Raw genomic sequence first — 25,144 nt, 5'->3', positions numbered from 1 at the left:
CAAAACATTAATTCCAAGTGGATGAATGCATAGTTTGCTAATTGTTTAGGATGCCTCAGGCCAACCATACAACAGAAATCACTATTCTAGAAAGGTCGTTTTATTAAAGAAATAGCTTTTCTCTGTGCAAACCCCGCAAACTGGCATATTATCCCACTTCCAACAAATCAGGAAAATAAAAGAGTGTCGTTGGTATTTGCCACTCTAATGATCACATTGGGGCTAAATTCTGCCCTCGTAAACATGGAAGTACACTCCTGCCAGTGTAGCCAGGGAGCTGCTTTGTCTTCATTGGAGAGCATAATTTGAGTCTTGGTGTATTTTTGTTTAGGTTCTTACATTATGATTCAGTTTGTTATCGATCCTCTAGCCATTTTAATGCTTGTCATTTACTATGACTAGATCAGTGATTCCAGTAAACCAGTGGTTCTCAAACTTCTTTGGCCTGTGGCCCACCTGGCTCAATGCAAACCTTTCCATGGACCATCAGCTGCTAATGGAAACTCGCCATTAATTACATAATTATGCCCAAGCCATTTTGCTAGTGCTGCAGCTAGGGAGAATGGTTTAATTTAACCAGTAAGAAAGGAAATATTAATTTCAATTATTAAACAGACTGAGCGCTTTAACTTTTTCATGTTAGTTTATCAAACTTCATTTTAAATAAAGTAAAATACTAAGTTATGTCCAACACAAAAGGTTCCCATGTTTTCTTTATTTATTGCAGTGGAGGGCCACTGATCCACAGAAAAATCAGCTGGGGACCACACAAGTGAGAAGCAAAAAGCAAACAAAAAACCCCCAAAAACCCTTCCAGAAACCTCCAACCCTCACTGCTGTGGCCCCCAACTGAGACACTTCACTCCTCTAGCGCTCCAGCACCACTGGGGGAAGGGGACACACAGGGAGGAGTGAGGTTCAGGACTTCCCATAGTTGAAATTTAGTCTTCTGGGGTTCCAGGGTTAGTGGATTTTGAGGACCATTCTAGGTTCTGGGGTTGGGACAAAAATGGGGAGTTCAATGTGCAAGACAGGGCTGCCAGCGAGAGGAATGGAGGTGCAGGATCTGGGTGGGAGGTGGAGTGCAAGGTCTGAATGGGAGGTAGGTCAGGAGCAGGTCTGACCAGGGGAAGGGAGCAAGAGCAAGGGAAGGTACAGTGTGTGGCCAGAAAAGAGGAAGCAGGAGCAAAGGTGGGTGCAGGCTATCGGAGAGGGTGCTGGAATAGACCTGGGAGAGTGGGTGTTTCATTGGGGAGAGGTGCATGAGAGGGCTGAGGATGTGGGGATCTGAGTGGGAGGGCAATTACTTGCCTTCATGCCCTGTGCCACTCCCAGGCACGGCCTCCCGCTGCTCCCATTGGCTGGATTGCGGCCAATGGGAGCAGTGAGGAAAGCTTCCAGGGAGTGCGCCCATGCACTGCTGTTCCCCCAACTGGGCGAGGTGGGGTAGCACTTCTTCCCTGCAAGTTGGATCGTGCAGCGAAGCTCAGGGCTTTCTCTCCTCTCCCCAGCAGGAAGCCGACGCTGGTGCTCCAACTTCATGGGTGGGGGGGGAGGAGAGGAGAAGGGCAAGGCTGGAGTGCCAGTGCTGGCTCCCTGCTGCGGGGGGAAGGAGGGGAGCTGCGCTCAAGACACAGATCACTCGGAAGGTGGCCACGGACTATTTGAGAGCCTTTGCAGCAACTGCAAGAAGAAAATAGCTTTTCTTATAAGTGAGCATAATGGGATAGCCAGCTTGTGTAATAATTAACACTAATGTGATAGCACTCTTTCAGTCTTTAGACCTTAACAGGCTTGAACTGCAGCCCAATGAAATCAAGTTGATTGCACTGAGATTTGGATCAGGTTCAGTGTGCTACAAAAATCGGCAAGTCTTCTGTTCTACAGAAAGTTTAACAGAAACAACCAGAAGTTTAATAACTTGCCAAATGATTTGGTACTGTATATCAGTCATACAGTGATTCAAAGACCTTCTGGCTCTCAGCCTGGTGTTCCATCCCTAGATCACTGCTGATGTCACATCATTATGAAAACAGCGAAATTTCAGCAAATAGTGGAACTGAAACATTATTTTCCCCCCTTTCTCTTCTTTTCCATTGTACATTAAACATCAAGATGTATGCAGATAAGTAGTGAAACAAAACCAAGAGCTATAGAGTCTTTGCAGTGCTGTCAAAATATGTGGATTAGGAGTAATTTCCAAAATACTACCAACCAATCATAACTCTAAAGGGGGTGGCAGGGGTAAAGAAAACATGAGACCAAGGTCTGTAGCATAGCTCATTTTATTGTTTAAACAGTTTTTGCATAGGAAATATATCCGCTTCCAGTAATTGACTGCAGTATGAGCAGCTGCTAGCAGTATAGGCTGGATATAACAGTAACAATCACATTAAGTCAAGCTTGATTTACACCAGTTTAAAACTTGTGGCAGTTGAGTTCATTTGTAACCCACAAAAAGTACCCAAAAGAACATTATCCTCCTCCAACCAGGCACAATAAAAACCTTTGCTAACGTTCTGGCTCAAAATGGGTCTGCTGCCAGAGAGCCCCAGTTCCCAAAATTAACTAACTATAGTGTAATGCATCCCATTGGAAAAGATTTGTTACACCAAGATTGTTCATGCAACTCCTTTTTTAATTAAAATACAACTTTCAGTATTTATGGCCTACAGTATGGGGGGGACAATGCCAAAAGTTTTAAAATGGATCAACCCTGGTGTGTAGCTAGCAAGCAATAACTGACTACTTGTCACCTACAGTTGTACTAAAGGTATCTAAAGAAACACACAGCCCTACAAAAGTTGTTCTCAGAGAAATATCATTGAGATGGGGTGCCTCTTCCCAGTTTACTAAAAGTTCTATATGATATAAGCACAAATTAACAGCTTATGATGAAGACATAATCTAATGCAGTTTTTGAGAAGCCTATGTCTGGGATTTGAGTTACCCCTCACATTCTACAGCGTTGTAGAGATTTTTTTTTAAATTTTTTAAATTTTTTTTTGAAGAAAATGTTATCTGAAACATATTTACAACTGAACTCAACAGAGACTGTGAAATTGAACAGGCACTGCTCATTTGTTTGAGTTTTTTGGTAAACATTTTGCTGGTTTATTTTGTTTCTTTCTCATTTTGCATCAACTTTTATCAGTCCATGCAACTTCAATGCCCTCAATGAAGAATGCATAATAAGCCATACTTCTTAAAAAACTTCCTTCTGCATATAGAGATACATTTGCCACATCAGTCCCTGTAGCACAGTTTTCAAAACCATTCTGTCAAAAATACAGTAATACAAAGACTGGCTTTAGTGTCACTAGCTCACACTGCTTTCCGTTTATTTAGGCCACCTTTTGTTTTACTGGTACTGTATCATGCAATAAAAGTATCAAAGGCTTAGTCTAGCGTATTGGGATGCTAGTGGCACTGAAGCCCTTTTCACAAATTCAACATACATTTGAATTGCAACACACACATTTCTAAAGAGTAATAACTAGTGAACTCTTTTATTATTAAAAAAAACTACTTACAACCGTTGAAGAAAAAATTGCAACAAAAAATGAAAAAATTGACCGTCTCCAACTTGTCCCCTTTACTATTAACAATGTGACCAACAGAGCTGTGGTGTGGAAACAGTACAAGAGTTGTCATGGCAATAAGTTTGGCTGATGCAAAGGTCATTGTGCAGGGTTAAAGGGCAAAATCAGTGGTCCGTGTTATCCTCCAACTGCAGTGCTCCACCACACCCACACAATTTTGAGGAATTAAAAAAAAATAGGGGAACTAGCAGAAAGTGCAAATAAGAAGGAGATAGTTTTCAGCTCCTTCAACATGGAGTAGAACATTCAATTTTGAGCTTTTCCTGTTGAACTTGATTAGCCTGCATATTTTTTTAAGTTTTCTATAGAAACCAAATTGAAAAAAAAAAAGTTCAGGAAGCATGCAGCTGGTTAATGTTAACAAAGGACCTTGACAGGATCATGTAAACTATATTGGATGTCATGCTTAGGGCTTTACTGCCAGCAACGTTATAAAGTTGTTTCATTAAAAGTGAATACTGCACACTGAATGTGGGATAACTTTCTGCAGCCTTCATAATCTCAAACTGTACATATAATTTAGAGTTTAGGTACAGAACACACTTGGGTGTCATGGCTGAGTATGTCCCTGTGCAATCTCTTTCATTAAGTCCTTATGAAGCTACAAGTTGCAAATCCAAAATTCTGCTCCCTGAGGACACAGCTATGTGAGACAATAAGTACTGTTAGAGTTCTCTGCCTATCCTGAATGCTCTGTGAACCTAATCTTAAATACCATCATGTAACAATCACAAAAAACTTTTGCTAAAGGCCATATATACTAATAAAAAGACAGTGGTGCTTCCAACATTCTGAAATGCTCTGAAAACCAACTTTTCCAATACTAAATACAACAAAATAACCTTCATAAAATATAACTTTTCTCCATTTACAACTTTTTTAAAGGATTAGTAACCTAGGCTTTTCAAGCATAGGAATCTGCGAAATAACTCCTAACATGGACAGATTTTTTTAATACATAAATTAAGAAACTGGAGAGTTTTAACCCAAGTCCAGTTTCCAAACAAGGAATATTCTTGTTTACTTTAAAAATGGAAATGTCATATATTTCCATTATAACTGTTAAAAAGTTAGCTTTACAAACAAGGGTACTTTAATTAAAAAAAAATTCTTAACAAAACTATACAGTGTACAAATTACTGTCTACAAGGTAGGCGGTTCATTAAGAAGATCCTCCATTCTTCTCGCTACTTGCAGCTTCACAGATTCATTCACATATTTTCAATGGAGCTGCCCACCTGAACATCACCCCACAACTATATTGCTATAATTAATATTTTGCCATGTCTTTATGTACAGTCTCCTTCACTGCCTTTTTTTTTCCCTTAGTCAAGCCTCAAACGTTCATGTCACTCCAGGGGAAACACACTTCAGTGGCACAGCCATAAGGCTAGGGCTGCAAAGCAAGTTAATAAAGGCAGAACAGTGCACATAGAACGGGGTGGCTTGATTTAGTCAGAATACACTTCCTGGTGAAGGAGGAGGCTAGAGACTGGATTTGAGTCCTCAATATTTTCTTAATCTTTTGAATTTTGAACTTAGGAAAAAAAGAAATAAAAGAGAAAGAAAAAAAGAAAAGGAAGTTTGTGGTTTTTTTATTCAAAACATGCCTTTATATTAAAGAGGCAGGCAGAAAAACCCACAGTGTTGCTTAACATTCCACTGAAGAAAATTCATTCACACAGAGCAAGTCTGACTTTAAAAAAATAGTAATAGTCTGCATTAGTAAGCTTGATTTGTTCACACAATAGGTCAAAGATTCATGAAAAGTTCAGTTAAGAGCATCTGCTGTCTACAAGGATAAGCATTAAATTATTGCACTTTATAGTCTGGACTTGTCTTGGTTTCATCCTGCTGTGCTAGTCAAAGTTTAAGGGGACATCTCACTGAATGGGATAATCAAATACAGTTCTCCAGCACATAAACATACTTCATAGCTGTTCATTATTAAGTGATGTGATGAGAGAACAATACGTAACTTATTTTATCAGGGCCACAGCCTAAGGAGTCCTCAAGTTGGTTACTACATTTCAGTTAGTCTTAACAGCCGCTTATTTAGTGAATGAATTCACTTACTATGGGCTCAAAAAAAGAGCAACATAAAGTTGGTTTCTTTTTTAAATTTAGCTAACTAAATCTTGAGGATTTTTTATTTTCTAGTTTCTCTCTCTCTTGCCTTTTAGGCCTTACCTACACACAAGTTTCTCATAGCATATCCCACTGATACAGCTCCAATGGCGGTAGGCATCGGTGGGAGCACTAGTGGAGATATAGTGCTTGAAACTGCCACTGTGTTTAATTATTGTGTCATCTGGACTTGCTCTGAGGAGGGCTAGATGACACAGTAGTAAAAAAATGCCAGCACCTAGTAGCCACTAGGGCTCTCAGCAGTGCACTACCATTGCTAGAACTACATGCCAGTGGTAGATCAATGATGGCAAATTTGAAGACAAAAAGCTAGTGGAGAAATGGGCTCAGTTATCACACAGGCTGCTTAATTCTCAGCAGTTTATTCTCCCCTGCACCCACACCCCAATAAAAGGGTGTGCACTAAAGGGCAAATTCTCCCCAAGCTGAGCTGTAAAGCAGAGTTCTTATGTACACAAGGTTTGCAGCATTAGGCCAGCTAGTCTGTAAGATTTTACATTACTTCAAATAAACTTTTATTTACACTGTATTCTAATTCCATTTAAGTTACCGTACAGAACTGTAGCTTTCCATCTGACCTTTTGTACGTGAAGAAATTCTAAACCTCCGGCATTGGTTTGCTAAGGTAGATGCCTGTAATTCAGATGCTGTGTGTAAATAAACTAAAAACAACAGAACAGCAACTCTTTTCCTTAGGGAAAAAGAGCATTTGCCAGTCATTTAAATATAGTTCTCAAAATTCTCTGGTGGCATAACTCCTTTGGAGTCAACTGAAATCAACAGTTAAGCCACAAAGAATTTGGCCCAGTATGTGCATCTCATAGAAGAAAGAGGGTTTCCATGTCATTCTAGCTAAAACACCTTCTAAGAGAGTACATTTTGGGATATAATACCTTTACCAAAAATTAAAGAGACGCGGCCTCACTGTGGGTCTTGACCTCTTGAAATAAAAAAGTAAAACAATTTCCTCAAGTCAAGTCTGCCTCCAACAGAATCCTTTAAAAAAAATATCCAGAAATGAGTTCAGCTTGCACCCCAGGTGGGAAGTTAAAAAGAGGGAACCTATTTGAAAGTTTGTCACAGTAGGCAGAACAGTCGCTTTGCAGTCCTTGCCTGGCTAAGAGTGCACTGCTTCACAGCTACACTGTAAAGTGTTAAAAATCCTCCCCACCCTCCCCAGAATATATATATATGTATAAAAAAAATCCCCTGTCCATCTCTCAGTACACAAAAGGACCTCATCACACTGCAAAAATAGCAGTACCCACTTTGGTCAATTAAAACAAACAAAAAAAAAAGCATACATTATTCTTTTTTTTTCTCTTTTAAATCTGTGTACTTACCTATAATAACCAATACAGCTAAAAGCACTACCTACATAGGCAAAACTTGGTATTGCATAATTCATATAAATTTGAACCCCCCCTCCCAAATATTAATTGGAAGATGAAAAACATGAAAGGTTAATAGAAAAAACACCAAAATACTGAAAATATTGCTGGTCGATTACAATTTTTAAGCGGCAACTATACACAGCCATGATATGCTTTATAAATGTGAGATAAAGGTATAACTGTCTAAAAAATCCATGATGTCACACTTTTCCCCCCATCTGGAGTACAAAATATTTTGTCATAAAAATGGTAAAGATTTAAAATGATAATAAATGCAGCAAAACAAGTAGAGTGATGTCACTTTTTTTAAGATTTCAAGGCAAGGCACGTAATGTGGACATTATAACTTCGTGCAAATTAGGATTACTGGAAAGAGTATTTTTAATCAATTAATTAGTTTTAAGAGACACAGAGGCAAAATGTGTCTGCCCATGCACATTACTGTTCTGTCAATATGAGAAATGTGTTGAACAAGGCTAATTTCTGAAAGCACCATGCAAGTTTTCAGCACCCTGTGACTAGACTTGTTTGAGAGTGCATGTTTAAATATATCTTACCCACCCACCCACCCAGCTATTCCCAGTTTGTAAACTGTAAGCTTTGCCTTTGTGACATGGATTTGCCTTCCTCTTTGTCTCTATGATGCAGATTTTATAGAACTTTACATTTACCCTATGGGTTCTTGATGCAACCAGTAACTTTAAATAAATAAATCCTACCCCTCCATGGAGGCAGCAGCTAAACCAACATAAGTGCTGTGTTTCCATTAATTTCTTCTTCTCAATGACATGATTTGTCTTTATTTAATGCCCTCAAAACTGAGGGGAAAATAAATTTGCTCAAAGTAATTTAAAATTCTTTTTAATCCCCTCAATTTAGAGTCCAAGGGCTGAAGGACTTATAATGATGTTCCCCTTTAGATATATTTTTAAATTGCACTTGCCTCTGTAAGTATTCTTTAGTGGGTAAAAATGTAAAATATTTTTTACTGTTGTAAGAGGAGATAACACTTTTACTTACATAGAGGCATTTCTTCCATAGAGCCTATGTTCATACTGACTTGGAAAATTCCAGACTAGGTAACACACTAGAAAAGGCTGGGTTAAGGGCCAAAGTTTAATAAATCTGTACTGATAACTAAAGGCTACAGAGTTTGTTTTTTAACTTTGAATTGAGAAAACGGCTGTCTCACAGCCCTTGTCCTCTTGCAGCGCTGCTGCTGCCTAGCCTTTGTTTTGTGAGATAACCAGGAATAGTGATCCCATGCGTAAACAACAAGAATACTAAACCAATAAAACTAGCTTATCATGCAAATATTAAGGCATCTAGAAAGTCAGTTAAAATATATTGTCAGAGACAGAACATCTATTTCCCAGCGGACTTCAAATAACAAAGGCTACTTAGCAGTGGCTGCATTCTATCCATCAGTGAAATATCATCGACCCTTTTTATGTCATTACAGTTTCAACCTTAAGGGAATCAGTGATTGTAAATGCTGCAATTGCTGGTCTATTTTTCTTCTTTCTTCAGTTTCATTTTTTTTTTTGTCCTGTCTTCCTTTCTCTTTTTTTCTTTATAATTTTTGTTTTGTTCCATTTTCCCTCAGTTGCTTGTTTCTGCTTGAAGGAAAGGCTCTCCAATTATGTTCAAACCATAATTCTGGACATTTGTTGGCAGGATTGGTGTCCTGTTTGATACTTGAAAAGGGACCAAGCTAGCCCAGGTACCAGGACTGTTGGGAGAGGAAAAGAGAGAGAGAGAGAGAAAACAAAATAAAGATTAAGAATGTTGCAACAATAAAAACATAATTAATATTCATTATAAATAGTACTATTAAGATAAATTTAAGATGGTAAATTTATTACAGTCACTTGAAATTCAAGTATGTACAGTTTCCTTTGCAAAAGCATAATTGGAAGACAAAATTAAATGTGTTAATATGAATTGCACTAGTGTTATTGTAATTGTACACTAAATAGCCTGCTTATTTAATGAATCCCCGGTTAAAGAGGCAAGTTTATGAGCAGGTGCAAAAAACTACATTATGAGAACTCATAATACCACGGCTCTGATTTTAAGAACTATTCAATCCGTTACAGTGTACATGTTATATCACTTAAACGGACACATAATGTACAATCTACATCTCTTTTGTCTCTTCTGTAATTTAATAAATCTTCTATCCCTTCCATCACAAAAGCTCAACCCCTCTCTCCATTAAATTATGTGCCTGTGAGATGCACGAGTCTAAAATGCAGCAGATTTTGCTGAAAGAAATATTTTCAGCTTTAATACATGAAAACATACAATTTTCTAGACATTTTCAAAAGCAAGTGTACATTCCTTATTACAGTCCTATGGAGAAACAGACAAGGAACATCAGATAATTTAGGAGTCAATATTCAAATACTTACGGTCATATGTAAAAATTATGAAATAAGTACATCTGCTGAAGACACAGTAGGTAACGTTTTCAAAAGGCCTTAGAAACCTAGATTCCATACTCAATAGCACCTGTGTCACTAAGGAATCTAAGCCCTATTAACATGTAGATTTTTACCAAGTAGTAACTATCAGTAATAAGAATTACACCTAGTGGGAAAGTATTTGCAAAGTTAGGTCCTTATTCATTCCAGGTCAGATTTCCCAAAGTGTATAGTGCTGACAATTGGGGCCAGATTTTCAAAAAAGCTCTTTTGAAAGACCTGAGCTCTTTGAAGATCTAGCCTTTTATGTAGGTACTTAACAGGAAGCTGATGAATAATGAATTCTTTGGGAAGTTTGGCCATATATTGTTCAGCAAACATAAGCATGATAAGAGAGATCATTATATCAAATTGAAACATATATTCCGGGTCAGATTGTCAAAATCAGGCATGCACACCAGTGCAAGCAATTAATTTATAACAAAGGATGTGTGCACAGTAGGTATTTGAATACTTATGGATCCATTTGGTCCTGCCTATCCAAGTACACACATGTCTAATCTGTTGTGTATCTGCTATGTACTTTTTTGGAAAACATCTACATATGTTGAAATCTGATACCCATATTTATTATATTTTTTGGTGAGGGAATGACGTTTTCTTCTTTCCCATTTCTTTGATCATCCATTTATGATCCTGTTTCCCAAATAAATGCATATGCTTGGTTAGTGCTAATGTGATTTAGAAGCATGCATCAAGAGGAAATCAGACCCCATTTATCAATACTAAAATGCATAGATAGTAATTAAGATTATATGTGGTAGGTTTTTGCAATCTTTTCAACTGTTGCTATGCAAACATAGAAAAGTATAATTATTTTGAAAAGTCCATGAAACATGTTCCTCAGATAATTAAAACTAAAGGGAAAAAAGAACCTTTTTTCGCCCTTTAATCAGATATTTTCTTCTTCGTCTCTTTAAACCTAGTACATTTGGAAGTATACTTTTGTGTAAAACTGAAACTAACACCAACATTTCTAAAGCCATAGGACTTCTTTTATTTCTAAATTTGTGACTATGATATGAGCTTGTGTCCTCTACACATCTGAAAAACAGACCACACGTGTTTAGATGCCTAATTTTACACACGTAAATTGAAAAATTTTGGCTTACATTAACAATCTTGCTCTTTTTTAAATCAATGGTAAAACTCTCATCGGAGCAGGAGGGGTTGGCCTCAGTAAATTATATGGATCATGGTCACAGTGAGATTTATGTAATAATGTCTATAGAAATACCACCACCCAACAGGTTTTTCAAAATGCACAAATCCTTAAACACTAACACGAATCCCACTAGAAATCTGCCCACGGGTGTTGCTATTTTTGACATGAGTTTTTAGATCTTGCAAATCTAGTAAAACTTTATGATCATCTTAAATTTCCTATTTCCTCAAAAAAAAATTGTGAGCTTTGATGAACTTGGTGCTTTATTATTGTTTGCCTAAGAGAAAATTTTTATTCTCCTGGATATTAAAAAGTGGAGATAGCCACACAATGAATCTTAAAAAAAGGCACAAAGATTTTAATCCATTTATACATGAAAGATTTGCCCAACATGATCTGATTGTGGTACCAAGATCTGATGTAAGGGGCTTAATTGTTTCAACATCTCTCTTCTCGTCTTCTTTCACTATTTGTTGTTCAACAATGCATAATTGTTCATTATTCCATTTTAATGTGAGCAATGTTACAAAATGCATTATGAGGTGACAGCTAGTGAAACAATCAAAATAATTTCATGTGGCTCCATGCATGGGAAACTGTAGTAATAGAAAAGGGCAATAAATAAATAAATAAAAACATTCTAAAGAAAAACTTCTCAGGATTTGTGGCTTTAGCCACTTACAACAGAAGCATAACTAAAAGAATGTAATTTATGTGGCAGATTGAACATGGGGTTAGAAAGGTAAATCATTTACATTGCAAAAAGTCCAAATAAACTGCTTACAGGTTATCTTTTTGGAGACTTCACTGTGTATTTTAGCAGCTGGAAGTTGATCTGACTTTTTTTTTTAAGTTGAAAACCTCCTAATGACTACAGTATATGAAAGACAGCAGTGTATGCTGATAAAAAACAAATTACTGTTTGTAGCAAATTTCTTATCCAGTACTTATAGAGAGGAAACACAGATCTTTATTGTTTTGGAAAATGTTCAATAAAAATAAATTGCAGTAAGTGACTAATAGGACTGTTGTTGCACTATGACTAACAAATTTAATTTAGATGTTTATTTAAACCTTTCAAACCTCCCATCTTACATTATGGCCATGTCACAAATGCAGTGTGCAATATATTTGTCAATACTGTTTATGAATCCTTGGGGAAGAATAAATCTCATACATTAACACTATGCAGATTCCATCTGAGTTTTATAAGCCTCTTACTACCAGTATGTGGGTTAACTTAACAATTATAAGACATAAGGTTGCTCTTCTAGTATCTAATGCACACTCTTCTGGATAAGAGTGAAAATAACAGAAGGCAAAGCATGCCAGTGCAATAGTATTCAAGTGCTTTGATGAGAACAGAATCACAATTTAGGTGTCTGTACATTTTAAATCTAAACTGAACTGCTGAGTAGTGGCTAGTTCCTCCTCACTCTTCCCCGTCACAATGGAAGACAGCCCCTACAGTCTTTTTCAGCAATCTACCCTGCTTCAAAGTACTGGTACTTTTAGGTGAATGGTTTCTAGAGTTTGCAAAACTAGAACAATACTTATGAGAATTCAATGTAATATAATCATGGGTGTCTGGTAGGTGAAGCCGGGGGAGGATCTGCCTTCCCAAACTGCCAGGAATAGCCCTGCCCACACTCCGCCTGCATTAGGAGTTCTGGGGCAGAGTGTTGCTGCCCCCAGTGCCTGCCTTCCCTGTGCTCTGGGGCTGGAGAGGCAGGGCTGGGGCCATGACACACACCCTCTGCCCTCCTCCTTCCCCAGGGCTAGACAGGACGCGCTGCGTGGAGCATCCTCCTTCCTCTCCCAGTGCTCTGGGGCTGGAGAGGCTGGGCTGAGCCAGGTTGCATGGTGCAGCATGTCCTCTGTGGTTGGGAGGGAGACCAGGTGCATGGCACACTGCCCTGCCTCCTGGGAGGGGGGGCGTTCAGAAGAAGGGACTGGGCTGGAGGTGAGGTGAGGGGCTTTCCTCCCCTAGCCGTGCCTTACCACTTGCCCATGAATATCATGATTTTCCTCAGACAGACATGTCCTACCACCTAGAAATGGTCAGTTTCAAGCACAGGTTGAACCTTTCTAGTCTGGCACTCTGGTCCAGCAACATCCGTGGTCCGAAAGAATTTTAGTTAGACGGATGCCCACTTTTCATGGGTATGGCCAAGTTTTCTGCAGTCCCATAAAGTTGGTTTATAGCTGCCAGTCCTGACTCTCTGTGCTGTGCTGGTTCTGTAGTTCTAATTTACGGTACTCCTAAGAGTCCAGTAAGCAGCAGAAGTGTTGATAATGCTGCTAGACCGTATTGATCTCCCATGGTCTGGCAAATTCTCTGGTTCAGCACCAGTCTGGCACCCTGGGGACCTGACTAGAGAGGTTCAACCAGTATAAGAAAATATGCAGGAAAGGGAGTGACCCAGCAGGCTACCAGGTCGCTCCAGCTTTTGCCACCATGGTGAGTGGGGGGGAAAAGGAACACCTCTTGCTGCTGCCCTGTTCCTGGCCTCCCAGTAATCCCCCGGCTCACATGAGGAAGGGGGGTGGGGGAGGGCTTTGAGCAAGAGGTGCAATGGGGGCATGGTAGGGACACAGGGTAGATCAGAGGCAGGGCAGACGGTGGGGCCTGTGGGGAGGAGGAGTTGCCCAGGGCTCCATGCCCCCTAGGAACAGTGCTGAACTCAGCCATGGAACTAATTGCCTTAATAACAACCATGTGGATGAAATCAATTGCTATGCTCTCTAATGAACTACAAAAGAAAAATGAAAAAAGACAAAAATACCCCCTCACCTGTGGGTGAACACTGTTTAAAAGTGATCACTCTATAGCTGACCTCTCAGTTCCCATCCTCAAAGGAAACCTGCACTATACCTTCAAAAGATGAGCCCGGGAGCTTAAATTAATAACATCGCCAGACCCTAAAAGTCATGAGCTGAAAAGAGACTTTATTACAACAATCCATAACTAGGGCCCCCACCAAATTCACGGCCACAATGTCACAGACTCGGAAATCCTCCTGGCAGAATCTGGTCTGTTTTGGTTTTTCCCTGTGCTATACAAATTTCACAGAGGAGACCAGCATTTGTCAAAGTGGCGCTCCCGACCCAAAAAGGAGTGGCAAGTTTATTTTACAGGGGGTTATGGTATTACCACACTTACTTTTGCGCTGCCTACAGAGCTGGGTGGGTGGAGAGTGGCAGCTGCTGACTGAGGGCCCGACTCCTTCAGGTAGTCATGCAGAAGGAAGGGTGGCAATGCCCATGCAATGCCATCCTTGCTTCTGCTCTGCTGCTATTGGAGCTGGCTCTGCCCAGCAGCCACTGTTCTCCAGCTACCCAGCTCTGAAGACAGGGCCACCAGCAGCAGCAGTGCAGAAGAAAGGGAAGCAGTACCACAATCACCACCCCGACTAACTTTGCGACCCCCTCCTTTCTAGGTCAGGACTGTGAAATTTCAGATTTAAATAGTTGAAATAATGAAATTTACTATTTTTAAAATCATCTGACCATGAAATTGACCAAATGGACCATACATTTGGTAGAACCCTATCCATAGCCCACTAACTCTTCCCCATTCATATCTAGAAAGCTATTAATGGTTAGCTGCTCCTTGAATGGTCCCTTGAAATAAGGTGTTAACTACTTATGCTAAACAATCTGCACCAATATCAAGTTAAGTCTCTAGCAATAGAGGGCACTGTATTGCTTGAAAATGCTCTCTTTCAGTTGAGACATGACGTTAAACTTGTGGCGAGTTTTGGACATGAAGATCACACGGGCACTTTTCAGGAGTAATGGTGTTAACTCCAGTGTCCTGGCTAAATTCAAATTTGGGTATTTCTGCCTATATTAATTCCCCCTTGAGTTTCTCATGAGTATAGTACTTTCTGTCCTAAACTGGTGTGTGTGTGGAGTTAGTGTGGAGTTGAACATCTGCTACATTCTGCCTCAGAAGTGGGTGTTTATTTAAAAGATACTATGTTAAGTATATCTCTGCTTAACTTAGGAAGCTTTTTAAACTTTAATTGAGCAGAAATCATCCTCCCAATCTAGCAGATGGAGATGAAAATTCTACTGATCTTTGCCAAAGGGAATTAGAAGCGAGGGAGTTCCGCTTCTGTGGAATTCTGTTCCCTCTCCATGGACCTCTAAATGTGGATTAGAGTGAAAAATAGGGAAAGGGGGCCATATCAACATCAGAGAAAGTCCTCAGCAAAGTTAGTTCAGACAGATTTTTGTGTACATCCAATCTGTGCGGTGGACCCTGACTAAGTTGAGAGAGGGTGAGATGCCCAAGGCAGAAACCAGCTGGAAAGCTAGCTGCCAGAAAGCTGAGTTATAGAAAGTGGAAGTTCCCAGAGACCGTGCAGAGGCACAGATTTCTTAGCACACAGAAAGATACGTGGGTTTTGGGTGTCCCTGCAGTAGGGCTGATGGGCAGAGGGAAGAAAGGAGATCTAAGAGAGTCCTTCAACAAACACACATGAATGTTTTGCACAGGATGATTTGATTCTTTTATGAGAGCTAATCCTCTAAGATAAAAAGATTCTATAGTTTCAAGCAAAAGTATCAGGCCAAATAATTAACAAGAAAACAGGAAAATTCCACTTAACGATAAAAGTTTGCAGTGCAGTAAAGAAAAGGCTAAAGACTGCATTTCAGCACCCAGACTGGTTATTCCTGTACTCTTAACATGATACCGATTCTCTTCTTAAAAATGTTCAATAGAAATATATTTTTTTTAAATTCTGAATCACAGAATTTTATACTTTTTTCTTGCACATCCTACTTTATAATTCAAACCAGTAATTTATTAAATGCCATGTGTTAGTACTTTGGTAAATACAGTTAGCATTGCTTTGTTTAACAAACACACTAAATGCAAGTGAACATCTTCTTTGCAGCAAAGAAAAAGTGCAGTTTTATTGCTTAAAATGAAACAACTTGAGATAAAATGGCTAGTAGATAAAATTCCAGAGTCACCAAGGAGTTAATGGTACCGTTTACACTTGGGAATTTTCTGTAACATGCTCCTCCTTCCCTAAAACTGCTGCCAAAAATCATCTGACAGGAAACGTAAGATTAAGTTTGTCCTACCTAAGTGAACAAAGACTGCTCAGAGCAGGCAACCGATTTACTGCAGAGCGGGAACTTTCCTAATCCTGCTGGAATCTGCAGTGCCACTCAGAAAATATCACTGGAAAAGTTGTTTTCTTTACTCAACAACTTGCCTCTAGATCATCTCATTTTGGTTGCACTGCAGATTCTTGCTGATGCTCCCATAAAGGTTAACTTAAAGCTCCAAACATAATCATGTGGAAAATGGACATTATTGATTCCTATGGTCCATTGTTCCCCCATTCTAAGTCCCCGAAGTTCAAGTTCAATCTGGAATTACATCATGTCTGGTTTCTCCTGGTTACCAGACGGCTTGAGACGTGACCACAGCTACAGAAAAAACAAACAGCCTTCTTCACGCTTCGGCTCCCCTATCGATTCAAACATAAACTTTTTTTCTTTCTCTCAAGTATGCTTCAAGTATGGAGCATGGTTAATTTAGAGATTAAGTTCCAAATTAGATTATCTAATGGCATCTTAATGGATTGCTGACCCATTTCCTGTGGGATGGCAGCATGCAAGTCTGGCTGGAATACAATTAATTCCTTAGGAAGTGTTCTGAAGATGTTTGCCGAGATGGAAAGGAAACATAATGTTCTGCACATCTTTCTTTATCACAGAGTTGGGTGAAACTTTAAGAGAGCAATTTAAATGGATAAAGATCAGAAATCCTTGCATTTGTCTGCTGTGAACACTTTTCTCACTAGAAGATTTTCACTTCTTCTTTCACAAGTTTGTACTTTTATCCCAAACAAATATGCGCTGCAGAAATTATGTATTAATTTTTTAATGCAACAGATCATTATAGAAACACTTAGCGATAATTCACTTGTTAATGATTTTGTATGTTCACTAGATTTGAACAGACACAAGGTACTATGGTTTGGAAAAACAATCTAAGCAATTTCCACCTCCCCTCCCACTGCCCTACGAACTGGAGATTATTCTATTCAATTGCCTTATCTGCATTATTATCACAACCCCAGAGTAGCGCTAGGGGCAAAGAGTGCTGCTTAAAAAACTGAACATTTTGAACACCCCTACAGCTAAAGCTGAAAAGGAAATTCAGCACTCTGAGAATAAAGCTCCCCTCAGGAGCTCCAGGAACAAACCAGCTGTTGTACTGTACTTATGTGTCAAGATAACAAACTGAAGGCAGGAAACGCTAGCCTAGTGCATTTGCCTGGGTAGCGTAAATGTAATGTTAAAGTAAGAGTTAACCCTTAAGAGCAGCTGCGTTTTTTTTAAATATAAATTATAGTAGTTGAGAAAAATAGGAAACTTAACAATATCTGTGATAAAATGTACATTTTACCACTAGTAGTTTGTTTACAATTTGAAAAAGTCTTCTTGGGAAATATTCAAAACTGGTAAGTATACAAGGGCCCAATCCCACATCCCTTTGTTCATCATACTGGAGTCAACGTGACTACCATGTGGGTAAATAACAGCACTGGATCAAGTACTCAACCTATATATTTCACAGAATCCTTCTCCACCACACACATGGCTTAAGTTTTACTTATGTACATCTTTTGTTTACTGTGAAGTGCTTGGAACTGTATTTTGCAATTTGATTCCAAATATTTCCAACTGTCTTAGCAAAGAGCCGAATGACCTTTGTTTACATAAGTTCTAAATATTATCTTCATCCGTACAACAAAAAGAATGAACTACAAGGTCTTAAATCAGTGAAGCACTTAGGCACATGCTTAATTTTAAGCATTATATAAACTAGATTACTTATGTGCTTTATTTTAAGCATATGCTTAAATGATTTTCTGAACCGAGGTCCTAATGTTTAGTGGAACAAGCAAATACATTATATACACAGTCACCAGATAATGAAAATGTTGTCAATTCTAGGCTTTCATGGTACCAAGAACAAAATAAAATGTATTCCAATTATTAAACTAAAACCCTGGTTTTGCTTATTGTTGAGAATGTGGAACAGATGTTTCATCATGTAAATTTCTCCTTCACTGACACCAATGTGTTTATTTTAACCAACTGAAGTATACATCTGAGTTTATATAACTATCCACACACAGAATTATTCTTTTTTTTAAATAAGTGCATCGATGACCTAAGTTTCTTGTTTTGTATAACCCATGTTGTATTTCTCTAGTGATTTTAGAAGTTAATGTTTGAGAACTATATATATATATAAATACAGAGAGAGAGAGAGAGAGAGAGAGAAAGAGAGAGAGAGAGACTACTTCACAAATACTTTTACTAGAAAAAAATAGCAGTTGGTTTAAAAATCCATAGATCATTCAGCACTGCTTGGTATGACTAGCAGCCAAAGATAAGATGAAGTACACACAAAGAACAAGCATAGGGACCATAACAGAAGGTGACTCTCCCCAAGCTGGGGTTGGGCAAGGTCGCAATAGTGAAGCATGGAGAAAACTTTCAGTTTGGTCATTTCTATCAACTGATCTATGCATACACAGAAAACCTCACTTTCAAGCACTGCTAATTCTTTGACCTCCATTAGTACAAATATTCAAAAAGACTTCTCAAAAATCAGCGCATCACAAAACATTAGTTGTTGCAACTTTAAACAATCACAAACCGCTTTTATAAAAGTCACTCTATTATCCAAATGAGTATTGCAGATATGGAGGAAATGCTGATCAAACAAGTCTGAGGAAGAAATCTTTTCTATTTTCGTTTAAAGCATGAAATACTGCTTTACCAAACCTTCAGAAAGGACCTAAGATTTTTTTCTTGTAATGATATAAAAGCTTACTTAAGAAAACTGCCCATTTCATAGAATCATAGAACACTAGATCTGGAAGGGACCTTGAGAGATCATCAAGTCCAGTCCCCTGCCCTCATGGCAAGATCAAGCACAGTCTAGACCTGTGTTTCTGAAAGTGTTCTGTGAAACCACTTTGAGAAACACATTAACTGGCCACACCGGTTTGTTTATTTATTGGCACTGCGGCCACGGAACCTCACGGCTCCCATTGTCTCCGTTTCACTCTTTGCAGCCCAGAGGAGCCGCGGGAAGCGGCATGGGCTGGGCCACCAATTCCCGCAGCTCTGCTTGGCTGCAAAGAGTGAAACGGAGCCAATGGAAGCCGTGAGCCTCCGTGGCCACGGCACCAGTAAATAAACAAAACAGGGCGTTTCTCAAAGTGGTTTCTTAATGTGTTTCTCAAAGTGGTTTCACAGAGCACTTTCAGAAACACTGGTCTACACCATCCCTGATAGATGCTTTGAAATCTCTCCACAGATGGAGATTCCACAACCTTCCTGAGTAATTTATTCCAGTGTTTAACCACCCTGACAGTTAGGAAGTTTTTCTAATTGTCCAACCTAAACCTCCCTTGCTGCAATTAAAGCCCATTGCTTCTTGTCATATCCTCAGAGGCCAAGGAGAACAATTTTTCTCCCTCTTCCTTGTAACACTCTTTTAGGTACTTGAAAACCACTATCATGTCCCTCTCAGTCTTCTCCTTTCCAAACTAAACAAGCCCAATTCTTTCAGTGTTCCCTCATAGCTCATGTTCTCTAGACCTTTAATCATTCTTGTTGCTCTTCTCTGGACCTTCTTCAATTTCTCCATATCTTTCTTGAAATATGGTGCCGAGAACTGGACATAATACTCCAATTGAGGCCTAATCAGCACTAAGTAGAGTGGAAGAATGACTTCTCGTATCTTACTCACAACAATCCTGTTAATGCATCCCAGAATCATGTTTGCTTTTTTTGCAACAGCATCACACTGTTGACTCATATTTAGCTTGTGGTCCACTATGACCCCTAGATTCAGTTGTGCAGTACTCCTTCCTAGAAAGTTGCTTCCCATTCTGTACATGTGAAACTAATTGCTCCTTCCTGAGTAGAGTACTTTGCATTTGTCCTTATTAAACTTCATCCTGTTTACCTCAGACCATTTCTCCAGTTTGTCCCGATCATTTTGAATTATGACCCTATCCTCCAAAGCAGTTGCAATCCCTCCCTCCTTGGTATCATCTGAAAACTTAGGCCAATATCTAAATCATTGATAAAGATATTGAACAGAACCAGTCCCAGAACAGACCCCTGTGGAACCCCACTTGTTATGCTCTTCCAGCATGATTGTGAACTGTTAATAAATATTCTCTGAGAATGGTTATCCAGCCAGTTATGCACACACCTTATAGGAGCCCCATCTAAGTTGTATTTGCCTAGTTTATTTGTTATAGTATCTCCCATTAATGCTTGCATGTTTTCTTTTCCACGGATGTTTAAAAAGATTATATGTATCCGAAAAGGCTACATTTTAAAAATAACCCCCACCTATTTGTGATTACATGTCTTCTCCCTCCTGCCGTCTTCCTGTTTAGCAATTTACATCCAGGGAGCACATGTGGTAAGCGTGACAACTGAAGTCCACAATACACAGGGCCAAATCTTCGGCTTGTCTAGTTGCACTGAAGGCAATAATACTACATTGATTTATAACACCTGAAGATAAGGCCCAATCACTAGCTCATAAGCTTCTTGACTGTGTGGAGAGTAAGTTACACTCTGTGCTACAATAGCTTACTTGAATTCATTCTTGATAGTACAAAACTAAGGATAAAAACTACCTATACAATGGGGATTTATAATGTGAATCACTGTCTTCGAGGACCTGAGATGAACCCACTAAGTCGACTTCCCATTTGTTGTAGCAACTGAGTACTGATGTGAGAAATGATTCTTTTGGCCACTTGCTGCTCCAACATAATTTCAGAATCCCACCAGACTCCAAAATTATTAGGAAATAGGTACAGAAAATACATGCAATCAAGTAATTTAGCTGTCGCAGATCATTTGTTATGTAAGATTGCTATAACAATACTGATTTAATAGTTTAAATTTGGGATTCATATATAATACCCAACTTTCCATTCAAATATCAAACATTTCCAAGTTTATACTTAAAAAACTGAGCAATCAGCGGAAAACACGGTATGTCATCTAGCATATTGCACAGCAAGATTTTATATTTCCACACACGCTCACAAACATATGCACATGAATTATTTGGAAAGTGATAGCAATGATACATTGTCATATTTGTATACACATGCCTCCAAGAGATATAAGTGTAGGGGAGAGACTACTTTGTCTATTAGGCTCCAAATCTGTGGGCTTTTCAGCATGTATATAAAATCCCCCCAGTGAGGTAAGTCAAAGTGAATTGGGCATCTGAAAGAACTGAAAGACTGAGATATCCCACAATGGAATTGATTATTATCTATTTTTATATACACACACACACACACACACACACACACACACACACCTACTACTATCCTACCCAATTATACATATTTTACATATATGTATATGTATGTAATTGATTCTGTATCAATAGCTAATGTTTCTTTAGCATGCAAAGAAAATAACTATAATTCTAATTATTTTGTATTTTAATGTATAAAAGACATGGTTTACATCTTACCTTTGTGAGAATGCTAGTGACCTAAATCTATAACATCCCAAGCTTGATAGATATAATTGGTTCTATGGATAATATGATTATTCATTCTCAAAATAGTACCTGCATATATTGCTATATTAGTCACCTATTGTTTTAATCACACCATCTTTTGCATATTATTCTGTAAGCCCCAAAGTATGTTACTGTAGTTCTTTAAACTATATGTCCTAAATTCTGCAGTCCTTTAAAATTACAAATGCCTTGCACTTGACAGCAAACATTTGGCATCCCAGATGCTTAACTAAAGTATATTCTAACCGTTCAATTTAAATTAAAGATAATGTAAATGTGTATTAAAGAAATGTTATACATATATGTTTTGGTTAAATTTTGACATATATCCTGAAGGCCAGCTAAAAACAGATACTAAGCTCAATGTAACTTTTTTAGATGTAGTGTAGCATTGGAAATAATTAAAATGTTACCTTTGCCAAGTAATTCCCAATGTATCCTCACTGGCACTGGGGTATAAATGCCTGCCGTTTTGATTCATGGTCCAGTCACAAATCCTCAGCTGTCAATTGAAACCTAGCAGTCAGATATGGATCGAGCAGTACTACAGTTTTTAGTATTTAAATGAATACATGCAAGCTAGTACTGTACATGGCACAAACCTTACTTTCCCCAAAAGTAACTTAAAAACAAACAACCCCCCAAAAAGAACATAAACCCCATTACGCTGAAAAATAAAATTCCTATTTTTGTTTTTATTTTAATAAAATGCTACTTTAATATGCTCTTCTATTAATAAAGCATAAAAGAATAACTAGTGTTTAGCACATAACAATTAGCCATTATTAGATTACAAACTGAGCTGGAATAAAAGAAAATGTTAATGTTCAATAGTGAAATATTTTAAGAAAGAAAATCAAAATGCTGTGTTTTATATGCAATGTACTAAGTAATCTGTACTAGGTAAAGTTAAAATATAATCAATATCTGGAAGCATGCATTTGGTAAAATACAGAAGACATGCAATTATAGAAAAAGTCCCCAAATTACACAAACTTTATGTCTCTATCTTACTGTTTTAGAAGGGTAGATGTATTTCATAATAGAGGTTTATTAATTTAGTGTTACTGAAAGTGGTATTACTTAGCAAGAGGTGATAAAATAATCTAATCTTGTTCCAGACTCAAAATAATAGCATTTAAAATACTTTATTACATTTAAATATAGTGAGGAATGCACTAAATGTAAGCTGAAACAAATTCTTCCCAGATCCCCAAATCATCAGTTCTGCCCTTCACAGATTGTTCATGTAACCCTATACAGCTCTGTTTGTTTAACAGCTGCCCTACAGTGCTAGCAGATTTATTGAAAAGATATACTGCTTATTTTTATGTTTAAGAAAGTAAACTTATGTGGCTTGAGACGAAAACATACAAAAAGCATAGTTTTTAACCTCTGCATATCCACGCTATAATTAAATTACTGTTCATCTTACATGATACTATACTTTGAATTAAAGATAACTTGAACTCTAAGATATACTGCATAAAATGCATTTTTCTTTCTCCATGCAAATTTTAAGTGCCTTTAAAAGTTGCAGACAATGGCAAACAAACTAAATGAAATGATTTACACAGTAGCACAATTAACTACAGCCCTTTCCTGATAAATACATATGTTAAAGACAAGACCATATTGCAGTCTTGACCCTGTCTGACTGTTACACTCATAAGTTTCCTGCAGTTGAGATTTGAGAAATAGAAATGTTAGTCTGTTTTCATAAGGTTTGTTTCTTGTTTGTTAGCTAAAGAACTCTGAGAGACCTTCTAAAGACTATTATAAGCATGACTAAACTACATTAAATTAAGAAGGAAAGGAAACATTCAGTCCAAAAAGTTTCCTAGAGTTTAACTATAAAGAATATATTAAATATTTCAAAGGAAGAGGTATGGTGTGTGCATTTTACCATAGTCACTATATGAAACTGTTTCATAAGCAGTATTTTTATTTTGAAATCTAATAAAATATATCTCCTCAAATACTCTAGCAAGTAAGTGTAGTGGTTATATTTGTGCTACAATATTTAACACACTGTCAGCATTTTCTTTTTATAAGCCTATATTTTAAAGGCTTATGACTTGGTTATAAAATTCACTTTCAGTTGAAACATGATTTCTAATGTTTTAAAAATGGAAACATTTTTTCCCTTTTTACAAAATTTAGACCAAACCAACCAAACAAAACCCCCACTAGTTATAAGCCATAGAAATGCCAAAACCAGATCTTATTGCTACTGAATGATTTTATGTTCTCATCTAATTAAAAAATCTGACAAACAATTACTTTGTAATATAACCTAACTGCTCTTGGTATTTGAGTAAAGCAATAAATGGCTGATACATTACAATTTAATAAATCAGATACTATGCATAAACAGTAATTTTCACCCTAAAGTACTCATATGGATTTTAGTATATACAATAGATATCCTGAATGTGTAATTGTACAAACTTCAAGGGCTTTTTGAATCTATTTCATAAATGTTAATGACACACTCTATTTATTATGCACATACATCCATATAATTGTAACTATGGTTTATGTATAATATATATACATATAAATATACTGGACATGCATACATACACACAGATATACAGATGCATACATGGCCAGATCCTCAGACAGTGTAAATTGGGATAGTACCATTCATCTGCCCCACCAGATATATAAACATGCTAAATTAGAGGAGCATATGATTAATCTTCTAAGAGCCTAAAAATTCAGCAGCTGTCTTCTAAACCACTTCCCTGTGGCTTATGTTTACTGTTCCAAACTTCTGAGCAGTTTCAAGCAGCCACCATTTTGTTTTCAAAATTAACCTACCAGGGAAATGCTTCCTCTTCCCAACTCTTCATGTAGAATTTCCCCCGTATGCCTAAGATTTAGTTCTGGGCCAACAATAGCCATAGCAATATCACTTTAAAATCTGATATCTTGTGCCACTGCTGGGGTAGAAATGGTTTGGCATCTTTACTCATGGCGTGGATTAATAAAAGAGTGCCTAAAAACCTCAGTTCGGGGAGGAAGATTTCAATGGAGCAGACAATGTGGAGACAGCAGTGAAGTTGCACACTCAGGTCACCTTTGCAAGCCCAGAGGGGTTTCATAGTTCTATTAGCCCAGGTCTACACTAGAGAATTATTTCAAAATAATCCCCCTTATTTTTAAATAATAAGTGGAGTGTCCACACTACCACACCTGTTATTTCAAAGTAATGGGCTGGTTATTTCGAAATCTGTGCTCCTACTTTCCTCGGGGAACAAGTTTATTTCAAAATAGTTATTTCAGGAGTTATTATTTCTAATTCAGTGATTTCAAAATAATTTCCTACTGCAGATGTGCCCTTGATTACCGAGGGCTGAGAGGTCTATGCTTCCCACACTCTCACCTGGGAACTTCATACCAGTGAAAACAGGAGATTTCCAGCTCTGTAATGGGATACATAACACTTGCTTCTAGATTTGGACACTGGAGTTTTAATATTAAGATTTTTCTGTGTTATTTTAGGTCATTATGGATCCAGTCAAAGGCCAAAAAGCCTCAATATAATTTATAAGCACCTAGGGCCTGCACTAAAATTATGCAAGTTGCATATGCCGTTATGCCACCTACGGATCAGAGTACAACGTACTTCACCTTCATCCTGGAACATCAAATTGAAAGGCCTTCTATAAAGAGAATGAAGGAGCGAGTGGCACAAAACAGACTGTATGCCACCCAAGGATTTC

General features: G+C 37.9%; 1 protein-coding gene across 12 annotated transcripts in view; it reads right to left on the bottom strand.

The window, feature by feature from the left end:
- Positions 1-2,269: 2,269 nt before the first annotated feature.
- NFIB (nuclear factor I B) overlaps positions 2,270-25,144 on the bottom strand; it is a 245,222-nt gene continuing 222,347 nt past the window's right edge. For 8 of the 12 annotated variants that reach the window (XM_075931560.1, XM_075931559.1, XM_075931566.1 and 5 more), the window contains 2 exons: positions 21,827-21,915; positions 2,270-8,876 (listed from right to left, as the gene is read on the bottom strand). In XM_075931560.1, the coding sequence (XP_075787675.1) occupies positions 8,747-8,876; positions 21,827-21,915 (219 nt within the window). In that variant the 3' untranslated portion in view covers positions 2,270-8,746. The remainder of the gene's footprint in view (positions 8,877-21,826; positions 21,916-25,144) is intronic. The other 4 variants (XM_075931563.1, XM_075931564.1, XM_075931569.1 and 1 more) reach the window with 1 other exon arrangement.

The sequence above is a fragment of the Pelodiscus sinensis genome, chromosome 6 (genome assembly GCF_049634645.1).
Source record: "Pelodiscus sinensis isolate JC-2024 chromosome 6, ASM4963464v1, whole genome shotgun sequence".
Classification (NCBI taxonomy): Eukaryota; Metazoa; Chordata; order Testudines; family Trionychidae; genus Pelodiscus; species Pelodiscus sinensis.
The sequence above is the reverse complement of the archived record's forward strand: the minus strand, read 5'-3'. Positions and strand labels throughout refer to the sequence as shown.